General features: G+C 43.1%; 1 protein-coding gene and 1 long non-coding RNA gene across 2 annotated transcripts; both read left to right on the top strand.

Moving 5' to 3' along the window:
- Positions 1 to 8,957: 8,957 nt before the first annotated feature.
- frmpd2 (FERM and PDZ domain containing 2) lies at positions 8,958 to 22,212 on the top strand (the record flags this gene model as incomplete). Its single annotated transcript, XM_079237767.1, has 27 exons — positions 8,958 to 9,078; positions 9,233 to 9,396; positions 9,887 to 9,952; positions 10,058 to 10,237; positions 10,394 to 10,469; positions 10,956 to 11,031; positions 11,337 to 11,493; positions 11,590 to 11,661; positions 11,825 to 11,999; positions 12,251 to 12,383; positions 12,503 to 12,641; positions 12,839 to 12,991; positions 13,101 to 13,286; positions 13,390 to 13,549; positions 13,686 to 13,878; positions 14,022 to 14,122; positions 14,242 to 14,322; positions 14,560 to 14,667; positions 15,062 to 15,178; positions 15,931 to 16,112; positions 17,051 to 17,149; positions 17,493 to 17,586; positions 18,261 to 18,346; positions 19,021 to 19,210; positions 20,744 to 20,958; positions 21,582 to 21,648; positions 22,111 to 22,212. 27 exons carry the CDS (start codon positions 8,958 to 8,960, stop codon positions 22,146 to 22,148), a joined length of 3,429 nt encoding a protein of 1,142 aa, XP_079093893.1. The 3' UTR covers positions 22,149 to 22,212.
- Position 22,213: 1 nt separating this feature from the next.
- On the top strand, positions 22,214 to 23,502 carry LOC306733257. Its single transcript, XR_013770941.1, has 3 exons — positions 22,214 to 22,319; positions 22,676 to 22,761; positions 23,364 to 23,502. It is a non-coding gene; the product is annotated as an uncharacterized lncRNA (long non-coding RNA).
- The last annotated feature ends 233 nt before the right edge of the window (positions 23,503 to 23,735 follow it).

Here is a 23,735-nt window from a genome sequence, read left to right as displayed (position 1 = left end):
ATATGATTACATTTTCTGAGGGAAACCAAAAAGATAGAGGCTAATGTCTACAGGTAATAGTGTAAAAGTGAACAATCATCTGGGGAGTGAGACAGAAGACAATTAAATTAGGAAACACCTCTCTCCCTGGAAAGCTGGGTCGGTCTTTATTCGCTGTGAATCAGTATAGCAAAAGCAGCATTTGCATGTACAGTAAATAAACCTTCAGTACCTAGCATGTAGGGCTGGGCGGTATGGCCAAAAATTCATATCAAGTTTCTGGCGGTTTCACGGTATATCACGGTATTTCTTTTCCAAATAAACACATTAATTTATTGACGCCGAAAAGGACCGCCATCGTTATTCACCACTTGCTCGCAACTGGCCAGCAGCTGTTTTGATTTGTACATAGGGAATTAAACTTGGAGGGATTTAGGACCCAGGTGAATCCCTTGATACTAGTGGCGCATGCGCGGCCGTAACGACTATTGTCATTCTTCGGCAGGCAGCAACATGTAATGTTTACAGTCAGATACATGTACAGGTCTGAGCTACTTACTTCTTACGGATAGAAGTTGACTCATGGTGTGTAAGAAATGATATCGCCAAAATGCATGATGGGTAAAGTCCGCCCACTTTGCTGCACAGGAAAAGACTTCTTCCTGCACAAGAAAAGTCTTCCTGTGTGGGCGGTGTCATTTACCCAGCATGCATTTTGGCGATGTCATTTCTTGCACACCATGAGTCAAGTGAGTTAACTTGAGACATAAGTAGCTCGGTCCGCTGCTCCTTCAGCTTCAAGCTGTGAACATTAACTGTTGTTGCCTGCCAAACAGCGGCGATCGGTATGACGGTATATGAAAAATTCATACCGTACGGAAAACTGAAACCTACTAGCATGTGCTAACGTACTCTGCTGATGTTAGCTCCACAGGAGTATGTATCACTTTGACACAACGTTTACCCAGGACTAGCGCTGACTCCTCATAACCAGCCTGTGAACTGAAAGAGCTCTGCATTGATCACATGAGGGTCTATCGAGCACACAGCCGGATAGTTTTTAAGCCAGGCCAATGCTACGAATGGGTAGTCTACGTTCAAGGGTCAATTACAAACGCACCCACAAAAAAAGAGTTTCACTAGGTTCAGTTTTTGTAGCTCCAAAGTAATGAACGTCAGTCAGCCCCGGTATGTTTCGCGATACTGCCACTAGGGCAGGGGTCGGTAACCCGCGGCTCCGGAGATGCATGCGGCTCTTTAGCCCGTCTGTTGCGGCTCCCTGGAAAAACTTTCAAAAGGGAATTCCTCTTATCTTGGAGTTTTAGGTAATATTGGGTCACTAAAAATCAAAATAAATGTTTCAATATTTCTTTAACTAAAATGCGCGTCACATCCTGTCACGTAGCTGTCAAGCCTCTTTCCCTGCAAGTGGCTACTCGTGATTCAGAGCCCCGCCCTCGATAAATTATCAACGGATAAATAAATAAAAAAGAAAAGTCACGGAAGGAAAGTGGAGCGTTTAATTCTGCGTTGACGTATTCATTTGCTTTCACTGCCAACAATGCTGCTGACATGTCTGCTTGATATGTGGCGAGAAATTAGCAAAAAACTAAAAATGTAATGTTGAAAGACTCTTCCAGAACAAGCATCTGCTGAAAGGTGTCAAGCTGCAGAAGAGCGATTCCTCAACTGCTGCAGTAAACTGAGCAAAGTAAATATACTTTCAGGAAGCTGATCAAGTCTCCAGACTCAACTACTGCTGCTGGTTCTGTGGCAGCTCATGAGACACTGAGGCGTCCGCTAGTAAAGACGGATCCGTCCTCCTCTGTTTGCGGAGCTCACGTAGCAAAAGATATGCGTTTAAAATGTAAAACTCACGTGAAGACAGGGATCGAACCTGCTACCTTGTGATTACAGGGCGAACACTCTACCACATGAGCCACATTTATAGACAGTATTCAAGATTTGCATAGTTGTGGTTTTAATTGATCTCAATGTAGCCGGCACTATTTTTTGTCTCCTCTTCATAAGAGTTTGATAGTTATAAACAGGTAAAATAGCAATACAATGTCAAACATTGTCTTTATTCTTGTTCTATAATTTCATAAATACAACAAACTATAGTTTTTCGTATATATATATATATATATATATATATATATATATATATATATATAGAAGCTGCGATATCAAATAGCTTTTGCGGCTCCAGACACATTTTTGTGTGGAAAAAAGGGCAAAATGGCTCTTTGGATAAGAAAGGTTGCTGACCCCTGCACTAGGGAGACAACAAAGTAAGGACATTTTTTTCAAAGGGCTCAATAAATGAGTGAATGAATGAGTGCAACAATAGATCTTTATCAGCACAGTATGGACCAAACAAAGCTAAATCTGTTCCGAGTGCGTTTACATCCCCGCTGTGGCAAATCTGGAAAAAAAAATTTGCACGATTATGATGGCTAAATTAATCCTCATACATTATGTCCTCACGTTCCTTTATTTCCATGCGATTCAGTCTGATATCATTAAATCTCTAGACTTATCCACCCAGCAGCGAAAAAATGTCAACCTTTCTTTGCCAGCGGCCATGGAACGCAGAAATAAAATGAAAGGAACTTCTAGAATTCTTTTTTGGAAAATGTCATTCGGTAAATCAAAAGTAAGCCCTAGTGAGTGAGACAGAGACAGAGAGAGATAGAGTACTCCCGTTGTGTTCTACCAGGCGTATTTAAGCACTGCAGAATATGTCTAAACTGATGTTAGGCTTGTGTGACATGATTTCCCTCCATTTGGAGACAGAACAGCACAAATCAGGGGGACTGCGAGTCTGGAGGATCTGTTGCTGCGTATGGAAGTGGGGCCGACTGCATGTCAGACTGTCAACCCGAGTAGACCGTGAGAAGGCCCGTTACACAACCAGGGCAAACGCAGACGGAATGAGTGAAATCTGTTCGCCGAGTGATCGAGTGGGGTTTGTCAAGTTTTGATATAACTGGACAAAAGACGGGCCCACAACTACACTTTATCTGTACGACCACGTAACCCTCCTCCTTCAGGGGGTCAAAGGTCAACTAGATCTACTGATAATCGTACCTCGATGTATTGGCATCAAAAGTTGCAGCTTTGGCAAAGATTCCCCACCAACCACAGCTGACATCGCCGTCCGTGAGTAAATAATGTCTCGGACAACCAGACAGAAAAGAACCGCGACAAAACATTTATAGAGGTGAACACACATTTGTCTCTGCAATCATGTCCGGATTTACACCGATATCACCCTGGCATCCGTCCATCACACAGGCTCTGCTGGGAGTCAATCTGTCCCTCATCTAGATATCACAGGTCTGCTCTCGCTCACTGCCAATACAGCCGCTTCACTGTCCAGACTCGTATATAACGAGGTTTGACCGAGATCCAGCCCACTAGCAATTTGGGAGGGTTGTATTTTATCTTTGAATTGCTCACATTCAGCCAAAGTAATGGCTGCTGATAAGAGCACATGAGGGGCACATTCTGTGCCGCACATTGGTGCCAATGAAGACAGTGAACAACACTTCTATTCTGATAGTTTGGAGGACTCTGGGGCTGTATTTAAGCTTTTGCTTCCAACAATCGGAGCCCAATTTTAGCTAATGTGCTACTCGTAAACAACAACTGAACGTGTAGGCTCTATGAGGGCCTCGAAGTCAATGTTTTTATTTGTTATGGGTTTGAAACATGTCAATAGACCACCCTCTCGTGAATTCTGAAGCTTCCGCGTGTCTCAAACAAGGCGGCTGCCGACAAGCAAATGTCTTGGTCATTTTTTCAACCACGAAATAATATTAAGCTTAAAGGAATTGAACAGTTGCGACTGCAAGTGATAGCAATATGGACAGCGACGTAGAAGAGGAAGACAATGTTTGTTCCACATCGCCAAGTCATCATCATTAATGTCACCATGCATAATATACATGAATCGATTTGTGCTGGCAAATCTTCACAGCGAGCATTGTTTGAACAGCCATGTCAGGTGCAAGCACAAAACACATATTTGCACAAGGACAGAAAAACGACTAATGAATTAGGATTGGAGCGCGACCCAAAAGGAAAGACACACGACAGCAGACGATTCTTTCTTGAAGGAAACCGTCTTTTCACTCACCCATGAACGTGACATGCCATCAGGGCCGCTCCCGGCCACCAGGTTTATTAAAATATTGACCACATTTAGTTAAGTAAAACAACTTACCACAGAGGCACAATGCATTCAACAATTGGGAAACTTAAAAATGACCTAATATCAACAAGTTCCAGGCTCCAAAATCTCAGTATCAACCCATAAGACCTCCAGATATGAACGGTCAGACTCGTTATGTCATCACTGAAGGCTACTTTTTACTTTTGGTGCAGGAAACAGATTTCTTGGTGCTTTTGGCTGACCACTGCTGTTCTCTTGGCAGGTAAAAACCCTTGCTAGCAATGTGCAGTGCAGTGTTGGAGCTGCATCAACCAACTGACTAGAGGAAACATGTTGGACAGAGAGCACAAACCAAGATGCAGACACGCACACACAAGCTGCAACCTGTGACAATCTCCGTCAAACCTGATTTTCTTCTCTTTTAAAAAATAATAATAAATAGGACAGTTGCAATAAAGAGCCCCAGATCACGTCTTGAAATATCACTGTTAATCTGATGGATTGCAAAACCCCTTTACATTAAATCAACCTGCTCGACATATTCACCTTTCGCAGGCATGTGAGGCCATTCCCGTCACTCACACACACACACAAAAAACCACACACGCACACAAAACCACGTACACAACGCAGCATCACGTATATAGCCAAATATCGACACCCCATCTGCCCACAGCAGTCAACGCATTAACGGAGATCCCGCTGCCAGTACACAACAACCGGCTGAACCCGCCGATGCTCGCGTTACGGCGCGTCGGGTTTGTCCACCTTCCTTCCTCCTATCCTCCCTTCTTTCCTTCCTCCCTTCCGAGAGAACGAACGGGAACATGTGCGAGAACACGTCTTTAGCAGGAAATATCCGCGAGCCGATACGTTAGCTGAAAACGGGGTGGGGGGTATTCAAAAGGCGTCGATGCGGGATTTCGGTTCTCTTCTCCGAGGATGACCACAGACTGGAGGTCACGGCGTTGCAGTTGGAGGCTTTTTGGTTAATTTTCGCGACTGGCAACGTCACTAAACATCACAGTTTACAACATACGTTGTGCTAACGTGCGTGTGTGTGCGTGCGTGCGTGTAGCACCGGCATGGGTAGGTTAGCGGAACAGTGCTGCGGAGCGCTGCCCCGGTGTAGCCACTCGGTCTGGCTGCCTTCTACCAGTTAGGCCAGACCTGTCCTGCCCGCCGTGGCAGTCACCGTGTATACTGTAGTAACACCTAGTCGCAGTAGCGTGCGTGAGACAAATGTGTCCGTCCCCCCCGCCAACTGTTCACTACAACATGTTTCATGGGAAGAAGAAAAACATATGTCGAGCTCACCCCTCTCCGGTTAATTCCAATAGTGTCGACCCGCAGTCGCCGTTTGCTGCCTGCTGGAGACACAACCCGGACGTTTTTTGGGGTGGGGGGTGGTGGTGGTGCAGGAGAAAAACAGCTATTTAATCCCCTTTTCCTCCGGATACTCTCCCGTTTCCCTTCACACTAGCAGATCAGTGTCATCGCAAAACACACGTGTGGCTCCGGCGTAACCTAATCTCTTAGCTTCCGCTACACAAGCAGTTTCTGCCATTTCATACCAGCGTCGTCTGAAAGCCTGCGATGTTTCCTCGGCTGCACAATGAGCACCGGGGCACGTTCAAGACTGCCTGCGCGTTCCCGGCAGCCGCCGCTGGAAAGCGGAAGCGACGGTTTCGCAACGTTTCGTAATAGCACGGCGCACAGCGTTAGGATTTTTGCTATTGTACACATATGTATTGCTGATGATTTAAAGACATATGTATATAAACTACATACATAAATACATGTAAGCAAACGTTGTATACACGAAAAAAATAAAGTTGGGTACACTCATTTTAAATGCATTCATTTGAACAAGTTATAGGTTGGCTGATATAGCCTGCAAATTGGAGGGCCCAATTATATTTGGTAGATTCAGATGCCAGTTTATCAGGTAGCCTACAACTGGAAATTGAGTAATTATTTATGAAGGTTTAACATGTACAACTTTATTACATTATTATGTTAAGTACTGTACTTAGCCTAAATACAATTTAGATGTAGGCCTAGTTTTTTATACTGCATACTACACTATCTAGGCCATAGACTGTTGCTATAGTTATTTTTCAGAACATTTAAATTGTATTATCTTCGAGAGAAAGACTTGTAACGGCGTATGGTGTCTGCCTGAAACATCACATGCGTCACTCTGACCTTCTGCCACAGGTCAATGTGTTAATTGTTCCTTGGGCTCAAAGTTAATTTACTTTCTTCATGATGTGGCTAAGGATGAAGTGGTGGGTCAGCATATCCTATGCAGCCTACAGGTAAGTGGATAAGAAAATACTGTTAAACTGCAATTGAACAATTGAGGCATAGTTTGCACACCAAACCGCAGAAAAGCAGGAACAGCACCTCTTAGAGGCTCTCGGTGCTGCGACTTTTGTATGTCGAGTCATAAGACGTTATACTCTTAGACCACTCTACCTAGTTAAGCTACCTATATGAATCCAAATATGTCACCTGTTCATCAAGTCCAGATATATCCTTCAGAATAGTACTTTTACTATTACTACTTTATTATATGTGATATTCAATACGTTACTTTTTAATATTGCATACATTCTTTATATATTTGTTTTTTTTTCTCTTTTATTTAGTAGCATTTCAAATGTTTTTAAGCACCGAAGAAAGGTTACATCAGGCATGAAATATCTACTGTTAGTTAATCTATGTAAGGTGGTAATAGAAAGTCGGACAATTACTGTGTCACTTGTGGGTGAAACATCAGATTAACACAATGGATTGGTCCTTTGCTGCCCCATCTGCCGTTCCCTCGCCCTGCAAATCCAATTATGTTCTTACGTCCCCCGGCCTAAAAATAGTTCAAATTAAGCAAAACGCAGAAACAACACGTCATTAGTTGTGAGCAAATGATGTTACGGAGCTGATGTGTCCTTTGCGTGGAGACCATTGATCTGTCCATGAGGAAATGACCGTGTGTGACAAGCTGCCATGACGGACAGTAGCACCGGGACGAGGGAGCGCTGGGCGGAATGGCAGCAGGGGATGCATGAGAGGAAGAAGGATTAGGACCAGAGTGGCGGATGTCTGAAGGAATTTAATAAGACGAGTCTTGCCAGATACCGGATGAAATAAGGTACACTGCGTTACGTGTCGAGCTGTAATGTTTTTTAGTCTGAGCGTTTAGTCGTCTAACCACCTGTAGGCCTGAGAATGTGTGATTGCACAGTGCTGAGAGGAGCAGCATTCCTTACAGATCCCGCTGTCACAACACACTTTCCATCTGGGATGTATAGTACGGAACTGAATGAGACTAAGGGCGCTACTCGCACAGAGGGAGAGGATAAATCAAGGCAACAAACAGCACAAAGCCACACTCAAACCTGGTCAATAACACACACACACACACACACACACACACACACACACACACACACACACACACACACACACACACACACACACACACACACACACACACACACACACACACACACAGGTATAATCCCTATTGATTACGTGTGATTAAATTCAAATTGTGGTAATTGTTCACACAGGACATTTTGACATATCACAGGAGCAAAAGCACTGGGGTTACTGGGTAATATCACAAAATGAATGGTGGCTTAATTTCCATTTAGCTGCTTCGGTTTCCAGGTACAGTGCGGCATCGCTGCCTCACGTTACAGTGTCACAACGTGCATGTTCTGCTGTTCCACTAGGACGCTTGAAGAGAACAGACACAGCGTGAAGGTTACTCGTAACACGTGTGCTTTTCCACCTATGACGAGTCAAAATGTCTGCATTGCCTTTACTGATTGCTGCCAACGAGGTTGTCTAGGTGAATCAAAAGTGCACCTGGTTATCAGAGCAGAGTTAAACAGGAAAACAATAAAGATTCTTCCGTTTTCTGGTATCCTCTAATATAAGGAATGAGAATGTTATAATGAGACTCCTTCTGGAGGCGACATCCATGTTAATCTGATTGTGAAACAATTAATGAACACTTGCAGGTTGCTGTGGTTACCGAGAAACAAGCTAATATTTCAGAGGGATTTGTTCATCTGTTCGCCCTTCTTCCTGTTTTGTGCCATAAGCGATCCTCGCAGGCTCGACGGAACAGACAGAACTGGTACAAGCAAAATTAAAAAACAAAAAAGCACATAAAGCACAAATATAATGTGTTTTCGGTTGTCCTATCGTCATTAATCTGGTCAAACAAAAAGGTAGCTGTTGCTGTCCATTCTGCATGTTTGCTAGTTTTCTTTTTATATATAGAAAATAGAAAAAGAAACTAGATGTGGTCAGTAGAGATGGCTGTATTCTAAACATGAAAGCAAATCAAAAACTGTTAGATTTTTAAAAATCTAAATCCACTCAACCTTAAGCTTGTCTATCTCAATCTCCGACCTCTGACCTCTGAATGTTAATTGTGTCAGACGTACTTAGTGGTGGGATTCCAGCCCGTGAGGACATTCAGGCTAAGAAATGACACCGTGCAATGTATGTATGTTACCGTACGCAACGGTGGTAATCCAGGTAACGCATACATATTTAAAAGATATTGCTTTTTAATGTAGATAAATAATTCAATTGCAGTACAGAAACTCCACACGTAATACAGCAGGACAGTCTTTCAACCTGAGTTTGTGTGTGTGTGTGTGTGTGTGTGTGTGTGTGTGTGTGTGTGTGTGTGTGTGTGTGTGTGTGTGTGTGTGTGTGTGTGTGTGTGCGCGCGCGCGCGCGTGTGTGTGTGTCTGTGTGTGTGTGTGTCAGCAGGATGGGTACTTTTGTGACCCTGGCAGAAGTGTTGGACGGCCGGGGTTCGAAACTGGATGAGGATGAGGTCTGGTGTCTGCTGCTCGCCACCACTGAGGCCTTACTGGCCATTTCCAAAAAAGGTAACCGCTCATCAGTTCCCATTTCCTCCAGATTCCACCTGTCTGCACAGGGCTCTTTTCTCAGGCAGCATCCAAAGACGTTGAAACACTGCGAAATAGCACAGCAAACAGACTGGAGTAAATGTCACCAGTTTGTGTTGCGCTTTCCGCTCAGGTTCGGGCAACATGTGCAGTGTGCTGAGCCCAGGCTCGGTGCTGCTGTCCGCCAATGGGAGCCTGGCCTTCAAGAGCTGTGCCCGATACGAAGACGGGGCCTCCTTCACAGCTCCTGAGATCCAGCAGGGTCAGGCTGCTTCCACCAGGACTGCAGCCGAAAAGGTTGGGAAAAACTTGCACTTGTTGTGAGGACATCTGCTGCAAAATGTCATGACGTGGGCAAGCGGGTTCCAATCCTGGGGGGGTTGGGACCCCGGGAAAAAATAAATCTGAGGGGTCATTAGGGGATTAATGGGATTAGGGAAGGATCCAATTTTGTAAATGTCACTGCTGAAAATGAGACAGAAAATACTTTCTTTTAGGAGGACACAAGTTAAAAGGTTTGACCACCAAGACATCTTGACATAAGAAGAAATCAGGTCCATGTAACTTGCTATTTTTAAATAGTCCACAGTATCCTTGGATAGCGCTTTGCTTGGAGAGGAGTAATATCCCATGTCTCCTGATTTTAACTGTCCAAAGATTGTGTGTGAAGTTAACTTTAATCAGCCAGCGAATGTCAATTAATAGCATGAGCTCCGCACATAAAGGAGCATCCTTATAGTAGAGCGTATTAACGTCTTAATCACTTCCTTATTAATGCTCTCCTCAGATGGTTGTGTACTCACTGGGGATGACTCTTTATTGGTGTGTTGATTATCATCTACCTCAAAACCAGGTACCATCCTCCCTTTTTCTTTTACCTCTTGCTCCACCTCATTCTTGCATATTCGTAGTACTTTTGCGTTATCAGACATTTTACCGTCACTTGTTTTCCTCCCAGCCGGTCCAGCTGAGTGCAGCGCTGGAGGGTTTGCTGCTGAGCATGTGCGAGGACATGGTGATCCGGCGGACCGACCTGCTGACGGTGCTGGAGACCTGCGAGCTCCACCACAGGGCCTTGATGCTGCCTCCGGCCGATCGGCTCATCCGGCAGCTGGTAGAAGATGTCTACAGAAACTCAGTGAGTGGGTGGATGAGTGGGTGGTGTTGGCTTGGTTTCAGCTGCTCAGGGGAGGAGGTCATGTTTGGTTTTGAGGTTTGGGTTTTTTCTTTTCTTTTTGAGTCTACTGATTGCACTCTGCTTATTTCCTTGACCTGGACAGTGATGTCTTTGCAGGTTGATCATGTGTCCATGGCTGAAAATGGATCTCGGCTAATAGACCGCAGTCAAATGATCAGGGACCGATTACACAGTAAGAAACTGATCCCATCTGTCAGATGTAAAGTCCAACTGGAATTAAACTGTCTGCGAGAGCGTTCATATATCTGCTCTGTAAAACCACTTGTCCTTTGTTCTTCCTTGAGGGAAAAAAGAAATCTGAAACCAAAGGGTGGGGGGGGAGTACAACCCACGTTAACTTTCCTACTAAAGTCTCCTTCTTATATAACTTAGAAAACATAAACACGACTTTTGTCCTGCACCTTTGCTTGTTGAACGACAAAAAGGGACGACTAAATGTGATGTCACTTTGAAGCAATAGTTCAGCATTTTACGAAATATGCTTATTCACTTTTATTGCAGAGTTAGATGAGAAGAGGGGCACCATCTCAGACATGAAGGTTGTAACAATCTTCTCATCTCACTCAAAAAACATAAAGTTTTTAGACATTTACCAACCCAACTGTGAAAGCCATAATATAAGTACTATATAAATATTGCATACCAATTTGTTTTTCAGGGGGCTCATCATGGGCGCTGAACAGGAAGATTTCTAGAACATTCTCCGGAGCATCTTATCCATGCGAGCCATCTGGGTATGAAGCATTACACATCTTCTAACATCATTATCATAAATATATATATATTTTTAGCACATTGTTCTTGACCCATTTACAGGTTTAAGGCACAAAAAGAAGACACAGTATAAACAACATTGCAATCAACCAAATTCAAGTTGAGCTTTACATGTTGCTGAAAAGACAAAAAGCTATAACAGAAAGTAAAAAGACAGTGCTGGGAAGGCAAAACTCCCCAGAGGAGAATGAAAAGAAATGTGTAATGTTTGATTGATAGATCTCGACTCTCATCAGACTGAGGATGTAAAACTCGTTTTTCCCAGGATTCCCTCGGGATGTCATCACAGGGAGCGATACGGCAGCTGGCAGCAGCTGAACCGCGGCCCCTGCAGTCCGTACATGGACGGTAGCCGCAAAGCCGTCTCGAGATCTCTCGCACAGTTCGAATCCACGATGAGTCTCAGTGACAGGAAAGTGAAGGTAAGCCGGGTTATTATTATGTAATATTAATAACGTATATAGCTCATCACATTTGTTGTCAAAACCTTATCTTTTATGATCCGTCCGCTGTTACAGGACATGGGTCCGGAGTTTATTAGAATGTTAGATGAGCCGCTGGTCGTCTTGGAGCTGCCCGGCTCCATCGTGGTGAGTTCAGGAAAATAGAAATTAAATTATAAAGAGTTGCTGTGAGATGTTGGAGCAATTGACAGTGGTTATGCATGGATCATTTCTCACCCTGAACATATTCAGCAACCATCTGATTTTTTCAAATTCTGTCCTAAAAAAAATAATGTTCTCCCTTTTGTAGACAAAGAAAGGAAAATCTCCAACCACTCAGAGAGAGCTGAGTGTGTTGATGCCAAACAGCCAGAGCATCCTGGTCAAGTGTGAGGTGAAGTCCAGAGGAGGGGACGTCTTTGACATGATTGTGGCTCACTTCAACCTGGTGGAACATTTCTACTTTGGCCTTGCGTTTATTGACGGTAAAGAGGGAGTCTTTCTGAAGGGCTCTATTTCTGTCTGATTGTTGCATTTTTAATAGAAATGTATCTGAACACACTGAGCATTTTGAGGTTATGTAAGTGGTGTCATTTGTTGATACGTTACATCCTAGTGGGAAGACATGCACATACCAAAAAGCCTGTTGTCTGTGGTGTGGGTAGATTAGAAGTCATACATTATTTCTGCCAACTCATCATTTGTGTGTGTGTTCTTTTCTCTATTCTCTGGTCAGATAATGAGTTTTTTTTTGTGGACAATGACACCAAGATTTCCAAAGTTGCCCCAGATAGCTGGAAGAAAGTGCCTACAACCACCTTTGTCCTTTTTTTCAGGGTCAAATTTTTTGTCAATGACATTTCTCTATTGTGAGTATTTCTCATTCTCTCTCTCTCTCTCTCTCTCTCTCTAGTAGAGAGAGAGAGAAACCGACAAAATGTGTCTTGCAAAGTCGAATCCTTTAAACATGTGCGGCCTTCTCTATCAGGCACCAGCAGACCCGCCACCAGCATTACCTCCAGCTCAGGAGAGACCTCTTGGAGGACCGGCTGTCCTGCCATGAGGAGACGGCCCTGTACCTGGGAGCCCTGGCCCTGCAGACAGAGTGTGGAGACTGCATGCCGGAGGTTGTGTGTCACAAATTTGAACAGAACATATCAAATGAATCCAATAAAAATAAATATTTTTAAAAGGTGCCCCGAACTGAACAACATTTTTAAACATTGCCATATAATGTAAATGTCGCCGCAATGGCATAGCATAATTACTGGAAAGGCAACGTTCAAGTTTCTCTAAATGACAGGTTTTGATTTGTTGTGTTTAGGTGTACGGCAAAAACTACTACCGCCCTGATCAGTATGTCTCCAAGAGCGTGATGGAGAAGCGCGCCTTGCCTTACATCCAGGGGGAGCTGCTACGACTTCACACCAACAACGCTCAGATGCTCACCGCCGAATCAGAACTCGAGTTCCTCAAGGTGGCAAAATAGTCCAATTTGATAATGGAAATTCACATCTATGTTACAACTATGACGGCCAATAATAACTCATGAAGCACAGTCACCACTCTCTGTTTGGCCCTTTTAGGTGTGTCAACAGTTGCCTGAATACGGCGTTTTGTTCCACCGCGTGATTCGTGAGAAAAAGCCTTTAGAAGGAGAGATCATGCTCGGCGTTTGTGCCAAAGGAGTCATCGTCTTCGAGGTTAAAGATGGCTGCCGATCCACCAGTCAGACTTTCTATTGGAGGGAGGCAGCAACCATCTCCTCTAATGTGAGTGGAGGGATGGCGATTTAATTCTTCTCGCAATGTGAATTCTGAATAGAATAGCTGCCAAATATGGTTCCCTAACAACCTTTCCTCCGTGTTCCTGCAGAGGCGTAAATTTGTGATAGAGAGCCGTGTCAGCAAAAAGAAGCACATCTTTATCGCAGAGAGATCGAAGATAGCCAAATATCTGTGTAACCTCTGTTCCGCCCAACACAAGTTCAACAATGAGATGAGCTCCCGCCAGCTTAGCCACAACCTGATCTCAGGTCAGTTGCTGCACCATGGCCATTGCCAAAGCTTTTGGAGTTGTATATCCAGCCGAGTGCCATTTTCTGCAGACCTCAGGAGACATCATTGGAAGGACTGACTAACTCTTCCATGTTTCTTTTTCGTTACCTCCAGAGGAGAACATCGTGCAGTACGCTGCAGCGTGCCGCGCTCAGAGCAGCCGGCTCAAGTCCTCCTCCTGTTCGGAGACGCCACAGGATGACAGCGGACTAACCACGCCTCAGGATGGGTCCCTGAACAAGCTGTGTGATGACGTCACAGCCAGGATCGAGGCGCGCATTAAACAGCAGCTCCTTAATGAGCAGAGGTAGCTTAGTCGTCGAGCAGCTCATGCTGATTTCAGTTCTTCTTCTGCTTATTCCAAACATAAAAAAGCACTTGTTCTCAGCATTATTGCGTAATGACTCATTATCTGTATCATCACATTGGTTTTCCGCGTTTCGTCTGCAGTACCGGCTCCAGCAGTCAGCGCAGCAGCACCGGTATGCGTTCCCCAGCCTGTTCTCAGAGAAGCGGATCCGAAGCCCCCTCTGACTCCCCAGCTGCCAAAGGTACGGCCGAGCACATGCTGGTTGTCTCTGCCTGACCGGGCCCACAAACGAGCCGCACAATCAACAACGTCTCTGCAGCTTCTTCTTTTTTACGTGGCGTTCTTTTTTGTGTCTTACAGAAAGCCCAACAAAACTGGGGTCATTGCCAGAGAGAGAAGTCATATGTGTTAACTTAAAGAAAGACCCGAAGCTTGGCCTGGGTAAGCTGATCGCAAACAACAGAGAAGATTGATGTGAGCCCCTTGGGGAGTTTGTTCAGATTTTGATGTCACGGTATAGAAATGCACTGGTCCACCGTTACGACCAGTAGGCAAAATGTTCATTACTAATAGGGGGAGTGCCCATGCACTCTCTCTTCTACGAGGGGATGGAGAGGCGCATTACAAGGCATGCATGTTGGTCTTCTCTCAACACATCTGTGGTTTGTGCTCACACAGGTGTAGTGATAGTGGGAGAGGACACCGTGGGCCACTATGACTTGGGCATCTTTGTCGCTTCCATTGTGCCTGGTGGACCCGCTGATAAGGATGGACGCATCCGATCAGGTAAAGGATCATGTGAACATTTCTACTTCCTCAGCAACACTGTCTTCGATGTATTACGGAGATTCCATTTTGGCAGAGCTCTTTTTTTCCAATTTAGAAATGAAACTTATCCTCCTGATTTGCCCGTATCATTTTGATGCAGTACTCCTCACGTGTGTTCAATTATTAGTTTTTTTTCTTTTGAATTCATCCAGCATCGTCCTCTGTTTTTAAGGAAATGGATGCAGAGGAATGTGTAGCGGGAAAGTGCAAAGGAGGACGGAGAGGGATTGGGAGGTGACTGTTTGATAAGGTCACCTTGGGGGTCACACGTGGGTTCAGAGGTGGTGGGGAGGTCTTCAGACTCCACTGATACTGGACACCGGCACCATTTCACTGTGACCTCTGCCCGCAGGTGGTCGTCTGATCTCTCTGAACCACATCAGCCTGGAGGGTGTCACATTCAGCAAGGCAGCAGAGGTCATGCAGAGCAGCCCAGAGGAGGTGCAGCTCATAATCTCACAGCCAAAAGGTGCTCCATGTGTGTGGTTATTGTTTGGTGTGTAATGATACTGTGGCTGTGACCCTTGCCCTACTTTGTTGCGTGTGATGTTGGCGATTTAATAATTAGCCTGTTCTACTAATGCATGTTCTGAATTAATAATATGTGAAAGTCTCTTCTCTTCTTTGTGCAGCATAGTGCCTTTTTTCATTGGTTTTAGCCTGCCTCCCTGGGTGTAATGTGTTGCCCTCTATTGTTATATGCGATAATATGGACAACATTTTAGTTTTTTTTTGTCATCATCACACTTGTTTGTCTTGGTGCAAAATGTCAGTCTTTGTTGACTCATCTTGCTCGCACGGGTGTAAACTAATTCCATCCTCCACCTTTCATCATACTAGACAGTTAAAGCTTCAGACCCTTCTGTTGTTAAACACATTATGTTCCAAGTGTTAGGAAAGTGTTCTCTCCATCTCTTTGCATTTGAAATGCTAAAACAACACATATCACAATGTTTTCGCTTATAACACAAACAATATAGTGGCTAAAATAAATTTCAAATACGCTTATTTGCATTCTTGCCGAGAGTTAGATGAGAGTAATTACACAATCTGTATATTATATGTTATATTAATATATTAAAGCTGCACAAAAACTACCTGTATCCGTATTTACACCTTCAGACAAAATAAATGAGAAGAATAGATAGCATCTCTTACCATATTTCAGAAACGTGAGTATTTTGAGGTAACATTAACTGGCTCTGTTGTTGCTATCCACAGTGCTCCTCAGCCCCAACAACGTGCGCTCTCCTGTGCTGCGGCATTGTGAGTCTCAAACCACAATAATGACGGACGTCCGATCGCAGGACGACAGCTTAAATGAGATTGTTTCGGTCATGATGACGCCGAAAACTGGCAACAGGCTTCACGTCCCCCGAGAAGCACGAGTCCTCGGTGCACAGGTAGAATCATGGTGGCAGTGTGTCTTTATTTATTTATCCTTAAAAGGGTCATTTAGTAATCTATAACCAGTGGCGGGCCGTGCAGTTCCTACCTGGGCCTTCTGTGCCGTCTGATATCGTATACATAAATACGTACATGACGGGACGCTGCGTCATTAACGGACAATGCATGTAGTCCACATCAACAAGAACAAATTTACAAGAACATTTAGTTATAACAAAATATGACAAAACAATCTAACAAAACCTCGGCACTAAAACACTGCACACTCAAGAGCACGAGCCACAATCAGAAGGAACGATATTAACTATAGAATATAAACAACAACATAGACACATTAACACAACGCTACTGCAGATGTAAAAACACAAAAAGCTGTTCACTTAAAGAGTCCATCTGCCTCTCTTTGTTAACAAACTGTTCAATGACGCAGTTGTGAAATTTACCGGTGCGCTTCAGTTCTAGTAACAGGTCCTTCTCGATGGCCATGGACACTGGCGTCCATGGCCATCGAGAAGGAGGATCGTCACCGCCAAACATGCCTATAACCCTCCGTGAGAAAGGCGTCGTCAGTCAATCCGCCACCAAGTCCGTTTCTCCTTCTCCTTCAGCCATTGAGTGTTAAAACAACTACACCAAGTAAAAAACTAAATATGTTGTAACTTCTCTTATGTTTCAGCAGAGAAGGCTTAGCAGGCCCTGACGGCCCACCATTGTCTATAACCTATTAGACCCCATATATAATTAATGTCAGCAATATAACTTACTGTACCTCCGACTCCGTCTTTTTCTTTATTTAGTGCTGGAGATTGTGTACTTGTGACTGTATATATGGCAATAATCTACATAGTCGCATGGGTCAGTGGGTGTGTATCCATTCGGACATACAGAGATACAGGACTGAAGTGAGTGTCGTTTCCATATGTGTTGGTTTCAGGACAGCTGCTCTTTGTCCGTCCCTCTGAACTGTATGAGACCGGAGGAGATCACTGTGGAGCTCAGAAAGATATCAGGAAGTCTGGGCATCAGCATCTCTGTAAGTTTATGAAACATCTCTGACATGTTATATCACTGACATCGACAACATGTAAAATAGTGCTAGCCAGAAGGCAGAAAAACACAACTTTCTGTTCTCTGTAAAAGAATACATGAGCAGAAAACAGGAGCAGTCAGGCAGTGTAATAGGTACAGCAACTCATCTCCAGCAGTGGGACACAAATCTGCTCTACTCAATCACATTAAGATCTGACAAGATTATGGAGGGAGAGAGGTTGGCCCAGGTTGGTCTAGATTACCTCACTCACACTGATCACCACAGCGCTATACAACAGTATGGCACAGATATGTTCTGAATCAAAGTTTCATTGTGAATCCTTCAGGGCGGTGTCGACACGATCCTTCCTAATGGAGGAATCTACATAAGAAGCCTTGTTCCGGGAGGGGCTGCAGAGAGAGACGGGCGAGTCCGTTCAGGTATAGCAGCTAAATATCAACACGATGGAGAGAAATCTTATCAAATTGCTTTATTAATGGTATGTTTAATCTGTTTATAGTCATGTGAAGCTTACCCAGCGAGGCCATTTATTGATTCCTTTGACACTTTATGAATTTACTAACAGGGGGCAGTCCCCCTGTTAGTAATGAACAAATTGCCTACTGGTCGTAGCGGTGGACCAGTGCATTTCTATACCGTGACATCAAAATCTGAAAGCCCTGAGCATCTTGAACACAGGATTATTGGAAGGGTAACATGTGTTGTTTGGATAAAGCATCCGTTATTCTTCCAGCAAACAATAATGCGTAACATATTACACAACACATTCAGATAACATTGTAAATAGTAAAACAGGGAGAAAAACCAGGGAGGGTACAAATTATGTTAATGTATTTTTAATTACTTTTTACATGCAGTAAATAATTCAATGTAACACATTAGATTTATTTTTAAGTGTCTTCCCCGCAGCCATAACAGCTCCCTGAGTGCAAACAACACTGTGTCACGGAAATTCATCAGTCATTAAGATTGGGAAATTAAATGTGTACATTTTGGACTTTAGGTGATGATTAAAAATCATAAATAATTAGGAGAAAGAGGAGAAAAATAATGAATCTGTTTCTTTATTTGTCTCAAACTTTCTCCGTTACAGGTGACAGACTGTTGGAGGTGGATGGGATTAGCTTCCAGCGCTTCACCTACCGGCAGGCTGTGGAGCGTCTGAGTCAAACTGGGGAGGTAACGGACGCCATGTGACTGATGTTGTATGACGTCAGTGTGAGAATCCTATTAGAGACCAATGATTATCTGTATACGCTGATGATGATGATCACTATCTACAAGATGGATTGGCACGGAAGTTTAGACGCACATTTATGGCTCCGAGAGGATGAACACTTATGACTTTGATGACGACCTGACTTTTCCCTCTAGCGCCTCCATATTTATGGTTTTGAGTGAAATGACTCAACGACTCCCGGATGCATTGCCACAAAACTTTGTACGTGCATTTGTGTCCCAACAAGATGAATTGTAATCAAATTGGCGACCCCTTAAGTTTCGTCTTTTCATCAGGTCAAAATTGGAAATTGTCCAAAACTTTGATTTCAGCTGTGTGTTGTGCTAGCGTTCACGTGCTAGCATTACACCTGATAATGATAGCATTGCCATTGTGAGCCTGGGCTTAACCCTCCTGACAAGACCTCTGGCTCAGCTGACTCTCACCCCTGACAATCGTCATATTGGCATTAAGTCCATTGTGTACTTTGCCACATGGATACAAACTGCAAAACTTTATAGATGTGTTTGCGCTGCCATAACATAAGCTACAACTTATTTTTATAATCGGATCCTGAGACCGGGGCAGAAAGCTGTTGCTAGTGATTCTTAGCTTTCTCTCTTCTCCTCTCTAGCTGGTAACATTGGTTGTGGAGAGGGTGTTGGTAAACCTACCCAGGGGTTCTCTTGGCGGAGAAACCCTCAGCAGTGTATCCAATCAGAGCATCAGCCCAGCTACCAGCCCGCTGAGGATCAACAGCTGCTCGCCCGTCAGTACTACTCCAAACGTGATCTCTGACCGGCCCTACAGCTTCGTCACTGAAGGTAGGGAACTCAGTTTAGATGTAGACCAATGGACCCTTAATGTATGTGCACAATAAGTGCCCTAACAAACTAAGAAAGGCCAGGATCCCTTTCTGGGAGGTGCACAGAAATGCCAACTTCCCATTATGAATACAATTTTGCCTGTAGATCAATCTGCATGTGCCTCAGTTACTGAGGACGAACCTGTGCCAGAGAGCCTGTTGACTCTAAGCTGTTTTGTGCTTTAAGAGCCGACCATGGCGGCTTCAATGTGAACCTTCACATACTTCCTTCTCTTCATCCTGATCTTCCTTACTGACTTTGACCTTCTCCTCCTTATCCCCCTGGTCCCTTATCCTTCGGCCCGTGCTCCTATATCCGTCATTCTACATGCCTCCTCTCACACAGGCAGACAGGTCGCGCGCTTTAACGTAACGCAGAGTCATTGTATTATCTTGGCACGCAACACATACAAGTGAGGCCAAAAAGGCCAATGTCTGATGACACCTAAACCGTCACAATATCAATCCAACCTTCAGTTATTCTGCTCTTTTATGTACAGTATGTATCTGTTACAGAATTAAAACATTTTATTTATCAAAAATGATGTGATAATTTAATGTACTGTTGCCTTGCATCGTATCTACAGAAAGATAAAGAGCACATGCAAGTAAAGATATATTTATCTTGAATGTGTTTACATTTTTTTATTTCTTGATATACCATGCCTTTCCTGTTTTGACAAAATAATTATTCTGTGATGAAGAGAATCTGTTCTGGCTCTATCTTAAGTTAACCCACTTTTTGGACTATATTTTTTAAACAAGGCCAGCTACTGCAAAAATAAATAAATATATATTTAAAGGAATAAAACGACATTTTGGGAAATATGTTTATTTGTGTTCTTGTTGAGAGTTACCTGAAACGATCAATACTTGTATATTTCTCTGGTAAATATACGGCTACACGACCAGCAGCTAGTTAGCTTAGCTCTAAAACTCACATAATAACATGCTTCATCTCATTTGTTTAATCCATACAAAAACCAAAAGGTTGCAGTTTTTGCGGGTTTTACCGGTTGGCTGATATTCTTTACTCAGGACAGAGCTTCGCTGTCTCCGATCTTTATGCTGCTGGCTATGCCTTATATTTATACCTTTTCTATTTATTTATTTTTTATAAATAAATGGCATAAGGTCCTGCTTTTAGGCAGACAACATGGGGTCTGCTGAAATGTACTTCTCCATGACTACATGGCACCTGGAGGCTACGTGGTAAAGTTAATATCGTTAACATAACCAAGCTTCGGTGCATCTTTGTGGGGAGTGACGAGGTCCGAGACTTGACACTGAATATCAATTCTGCTGGGTTTTTTTTGCATTTCAGTTTAAATCGCAGCAGAATTGATTCAATTAAACATCTCAGCTTCCTACCTTTTCATCCCTTCCCCCTCCTCTTTCCTATTCCCTTTGATTCCTGACCTGATCCATATGCCTGTACTGTGTTTGCCCTCCTCATTATCCTATTACTGCCTGTGTCCTCCCGAACCCCCAGACAACACCCAAGAAGTGACGCTGACTAAGAGTGCCAACAGCTTAGGCTTCAGCTTCCTAATGTGTGAGCTGGATCCGCCCACTCGGGACTTTGGCAGCATGGTCCGGATAAAGCAGCTTTACCCCGGCCAGCCAGCTCAGCAGAGTGGCAGAATCCAGGAGGGAGACGTCCTGTTGGCAATCGATGGCCAGCCGCTCAAGGAGCTGTCCTATTCAGTATGTGCATATTTGAAATGAAGTCTATTCATGTGTCTTTATTAATCTCATTAGTAATCCTTGATTTGGTTTTACGAATAGATGGACTTTTCTTTCATTTACTTGGTTTTATTTGCACGATGGTTTATCAGTTTGACACATTGAGTATTTCCATTTTATTCAACTGTATACTTCTACATCTCAACGGCAAATACTACTATATTTTTTTCTTTTCAGATTGGCAGTTTTGATTCCTCTCCTTTCCAGTGAAAACCATAATTTGTAAAATGCATCGTCACAAAGCTGAAAACAGGGCAGTTAAAAAGTTGAAATGTGGTTGACAAGACAGCAATGTGATGATGATCTGATAGACCATGATGCATTGCTGCAGCTTAAACTACCCAGCAGTATTAAAGTAGTGAATAGTAACACAACCTTAAACATCTACAACAATAAAATGTAACTTTTAATGCAGAAGTTATATTCATTCAGAGGTATTTTATACATATATATATATATATATATATATATATATATATATATATATATATATATATATATATATATATATATATATATGCCCGTGTTATGGAGCATTTTCAAAGAGTGGTATTGCTGTTAAAATGTCTCTCTTCTGTCTGTAGAGGGTGCTAAAGCTGTTCAAGACTTCCTCGCTTGAGGTTCGGCTGACTCTCAGTCGACCTGCTCCAGGTACACACACACACACACACACACACACACACACAGTTGTTCAGCCTCTTTTTTGTTGTTGTTTTGTGTCTCTTTTTAGTTGCTTTGTGTCTCTTTGTGGTTGCTTTTGCTCATTTTCTTCATTCTTGTGAATCTCTTTAGTTGCTTTGTCTCTCTTTGTGGTCTTTTTGTGTCCCTTCGTAGTGGTTTTGTGTCTCTCTGTGCTCATTTTGTGTCTCTTTGTTGTTGTTTTTTTACTCTTTGTGCTCATTTTGTGTCTCTTTGTAGTTGCATTGTGTCTCTTGGTTGTTATTTTCGTCGTGTGATTGTTTTACTTGTATTTGTTGGTCTCCTTTTAGTCTCTTTGTGATTTTTTTGTTTCTCTTTACGCTTTATTCTACTGTGCCTGGTAGGCCTGTACAGTAACTTAACCACTGGCTAACACCGACATAATTTCCAAACCCATTTGTCTGTTTTCTGTAGGGATCCTTCCTTCCATTGATCAGTTTACTGGCACATGAGTGATGTCACAGTGGCGTACAGCACCAGTATCAAGGGATGTTCAGAAGCAACACTGTGCTTCCTGTCCAGAAAGGAAGTGGTGATGGAGACGGAGGAGAGACTGAATGCCATGTGTGTTTGAAACGGTGCATCAAACCGATCCTATCGATGGACTCCGACTCTGCTGAAAGGTCAGTGACGATCTGCAGTGTGACACGATGTGATGTGATTTGACGCAACGTGTTGTAACCCTCTTGATGACCAGAGAGTGGAGTTTTATTTATTGTGATTGTCACAAAGACTCATTAGTCCCGATGGAGAAAAGGAAGTTTTCAATTGGAGCCCGACACGAATACCAACTAAAGAAATCATGAAGCAGCGGGCACACCGTGACATCTGACACAACATGCTGTGACATGACATTAGGCCACTCCATGTGGCATGACGGAACATGACATGGTGCTTCACCGCAACATGTTGGATCTGTTTGCTTTGTCTTGAGCTGCTAACTAACTGTGAGATTTCGTTTTTTTTTCTGTTTTTCAAGCACGTCGAAGAAACAGTGGAGCAGGAGAGCGGAGAGATTGGCGCTAAGTGTGAATGGATTTGTGGAGGCAATAGTGAAATAAAAATGTGAGTAACTGGATAATTAGGGAGCCTAATTGCATTATTAAACATGTTTAATACGTGCATGTTTATTGCCAGCGAAGTTGGTATTTTGTGATAATGGCAAAATGTGTCCAACCTACAGTAGTGGGACCTACCATAGAGGGGATTTTGAGTACTTTGCCAGCTGCTAAATTTGACTTGTGAGTTATATTCAAACATAAGCATTTTTTTTCTTATAGCATGGAACATTTCAGATCCATACTTTTATCTAAACTGCTGCCATAAAGCAACCATAATATTTTATTACTAGTTCATCTCTAAACCAGAAGGTAGCAGCAGAGTGCTAAAAGGGACAACATTTGGCCTGTTTGTGTGGCAAACGGCAATCATCAGTGCATTATATAACATTGAATTAATTGTAAACTTATTTACTCTTTAAAGAAGAACAGCGTACACCATTGTGTACATGTCTGCAATGTTTTATTAGAATGCTTCAACATTAATGCTTGAGATAAAAAAAGTTAGTAGAGACACAAAAAAAAGCCTCTAACGCCAAAATAATAAGCGCAATTAACAGTATTCCTTGGAAACAAAGGTAATAGTGTGATTTTGTTTCTCCTTCATAGGAAATCCAGAGGAGGAATTTTGTTGACACTAAAGAAGAAGAAGACAACTAAAACCAACTGTAAAACATGTTTGGGTATAAATGTTGTTGAGGACACAAAAAGTATGTTGCATCTTTAAAATGACAAAATTGACAATGCCATTTCTCTACCATTAAAATGAATGAACTTTTCTGTGTGTTGGCAAACTTCTTCTGCTTTTAGTAGAGTTACTTTAGAGTTATTTTAGGCTCACATGACTACATGTTCAGATACACCATGAATACAAACCCTCGTTTTCCCACAAAAACAAAAGCCATTAAACTGAGTCTGACCTGAATATGGATGATCCACCAACAAACAATAATTTAGTATGTGGACGAACCGGGCTGCACA

The sequence above is a fragment of the Taurulus bubalis genome (assembly GCF_910589615.1).
Source record: "Taurulus bubalis genome assembly, chromosome: 2".
In the NCBI taxonomy this organism is placed as follows: Eukaryota; Metazoa; Chordata; class Actinopteri; order Perciformes; family Cottidae; genus Taurulus; species Taurulus bubalis.
Note: the sequence above shows the minus strand (reverse complement) of the source record. Positions and strands in the feature narration are given on the sequence as shown.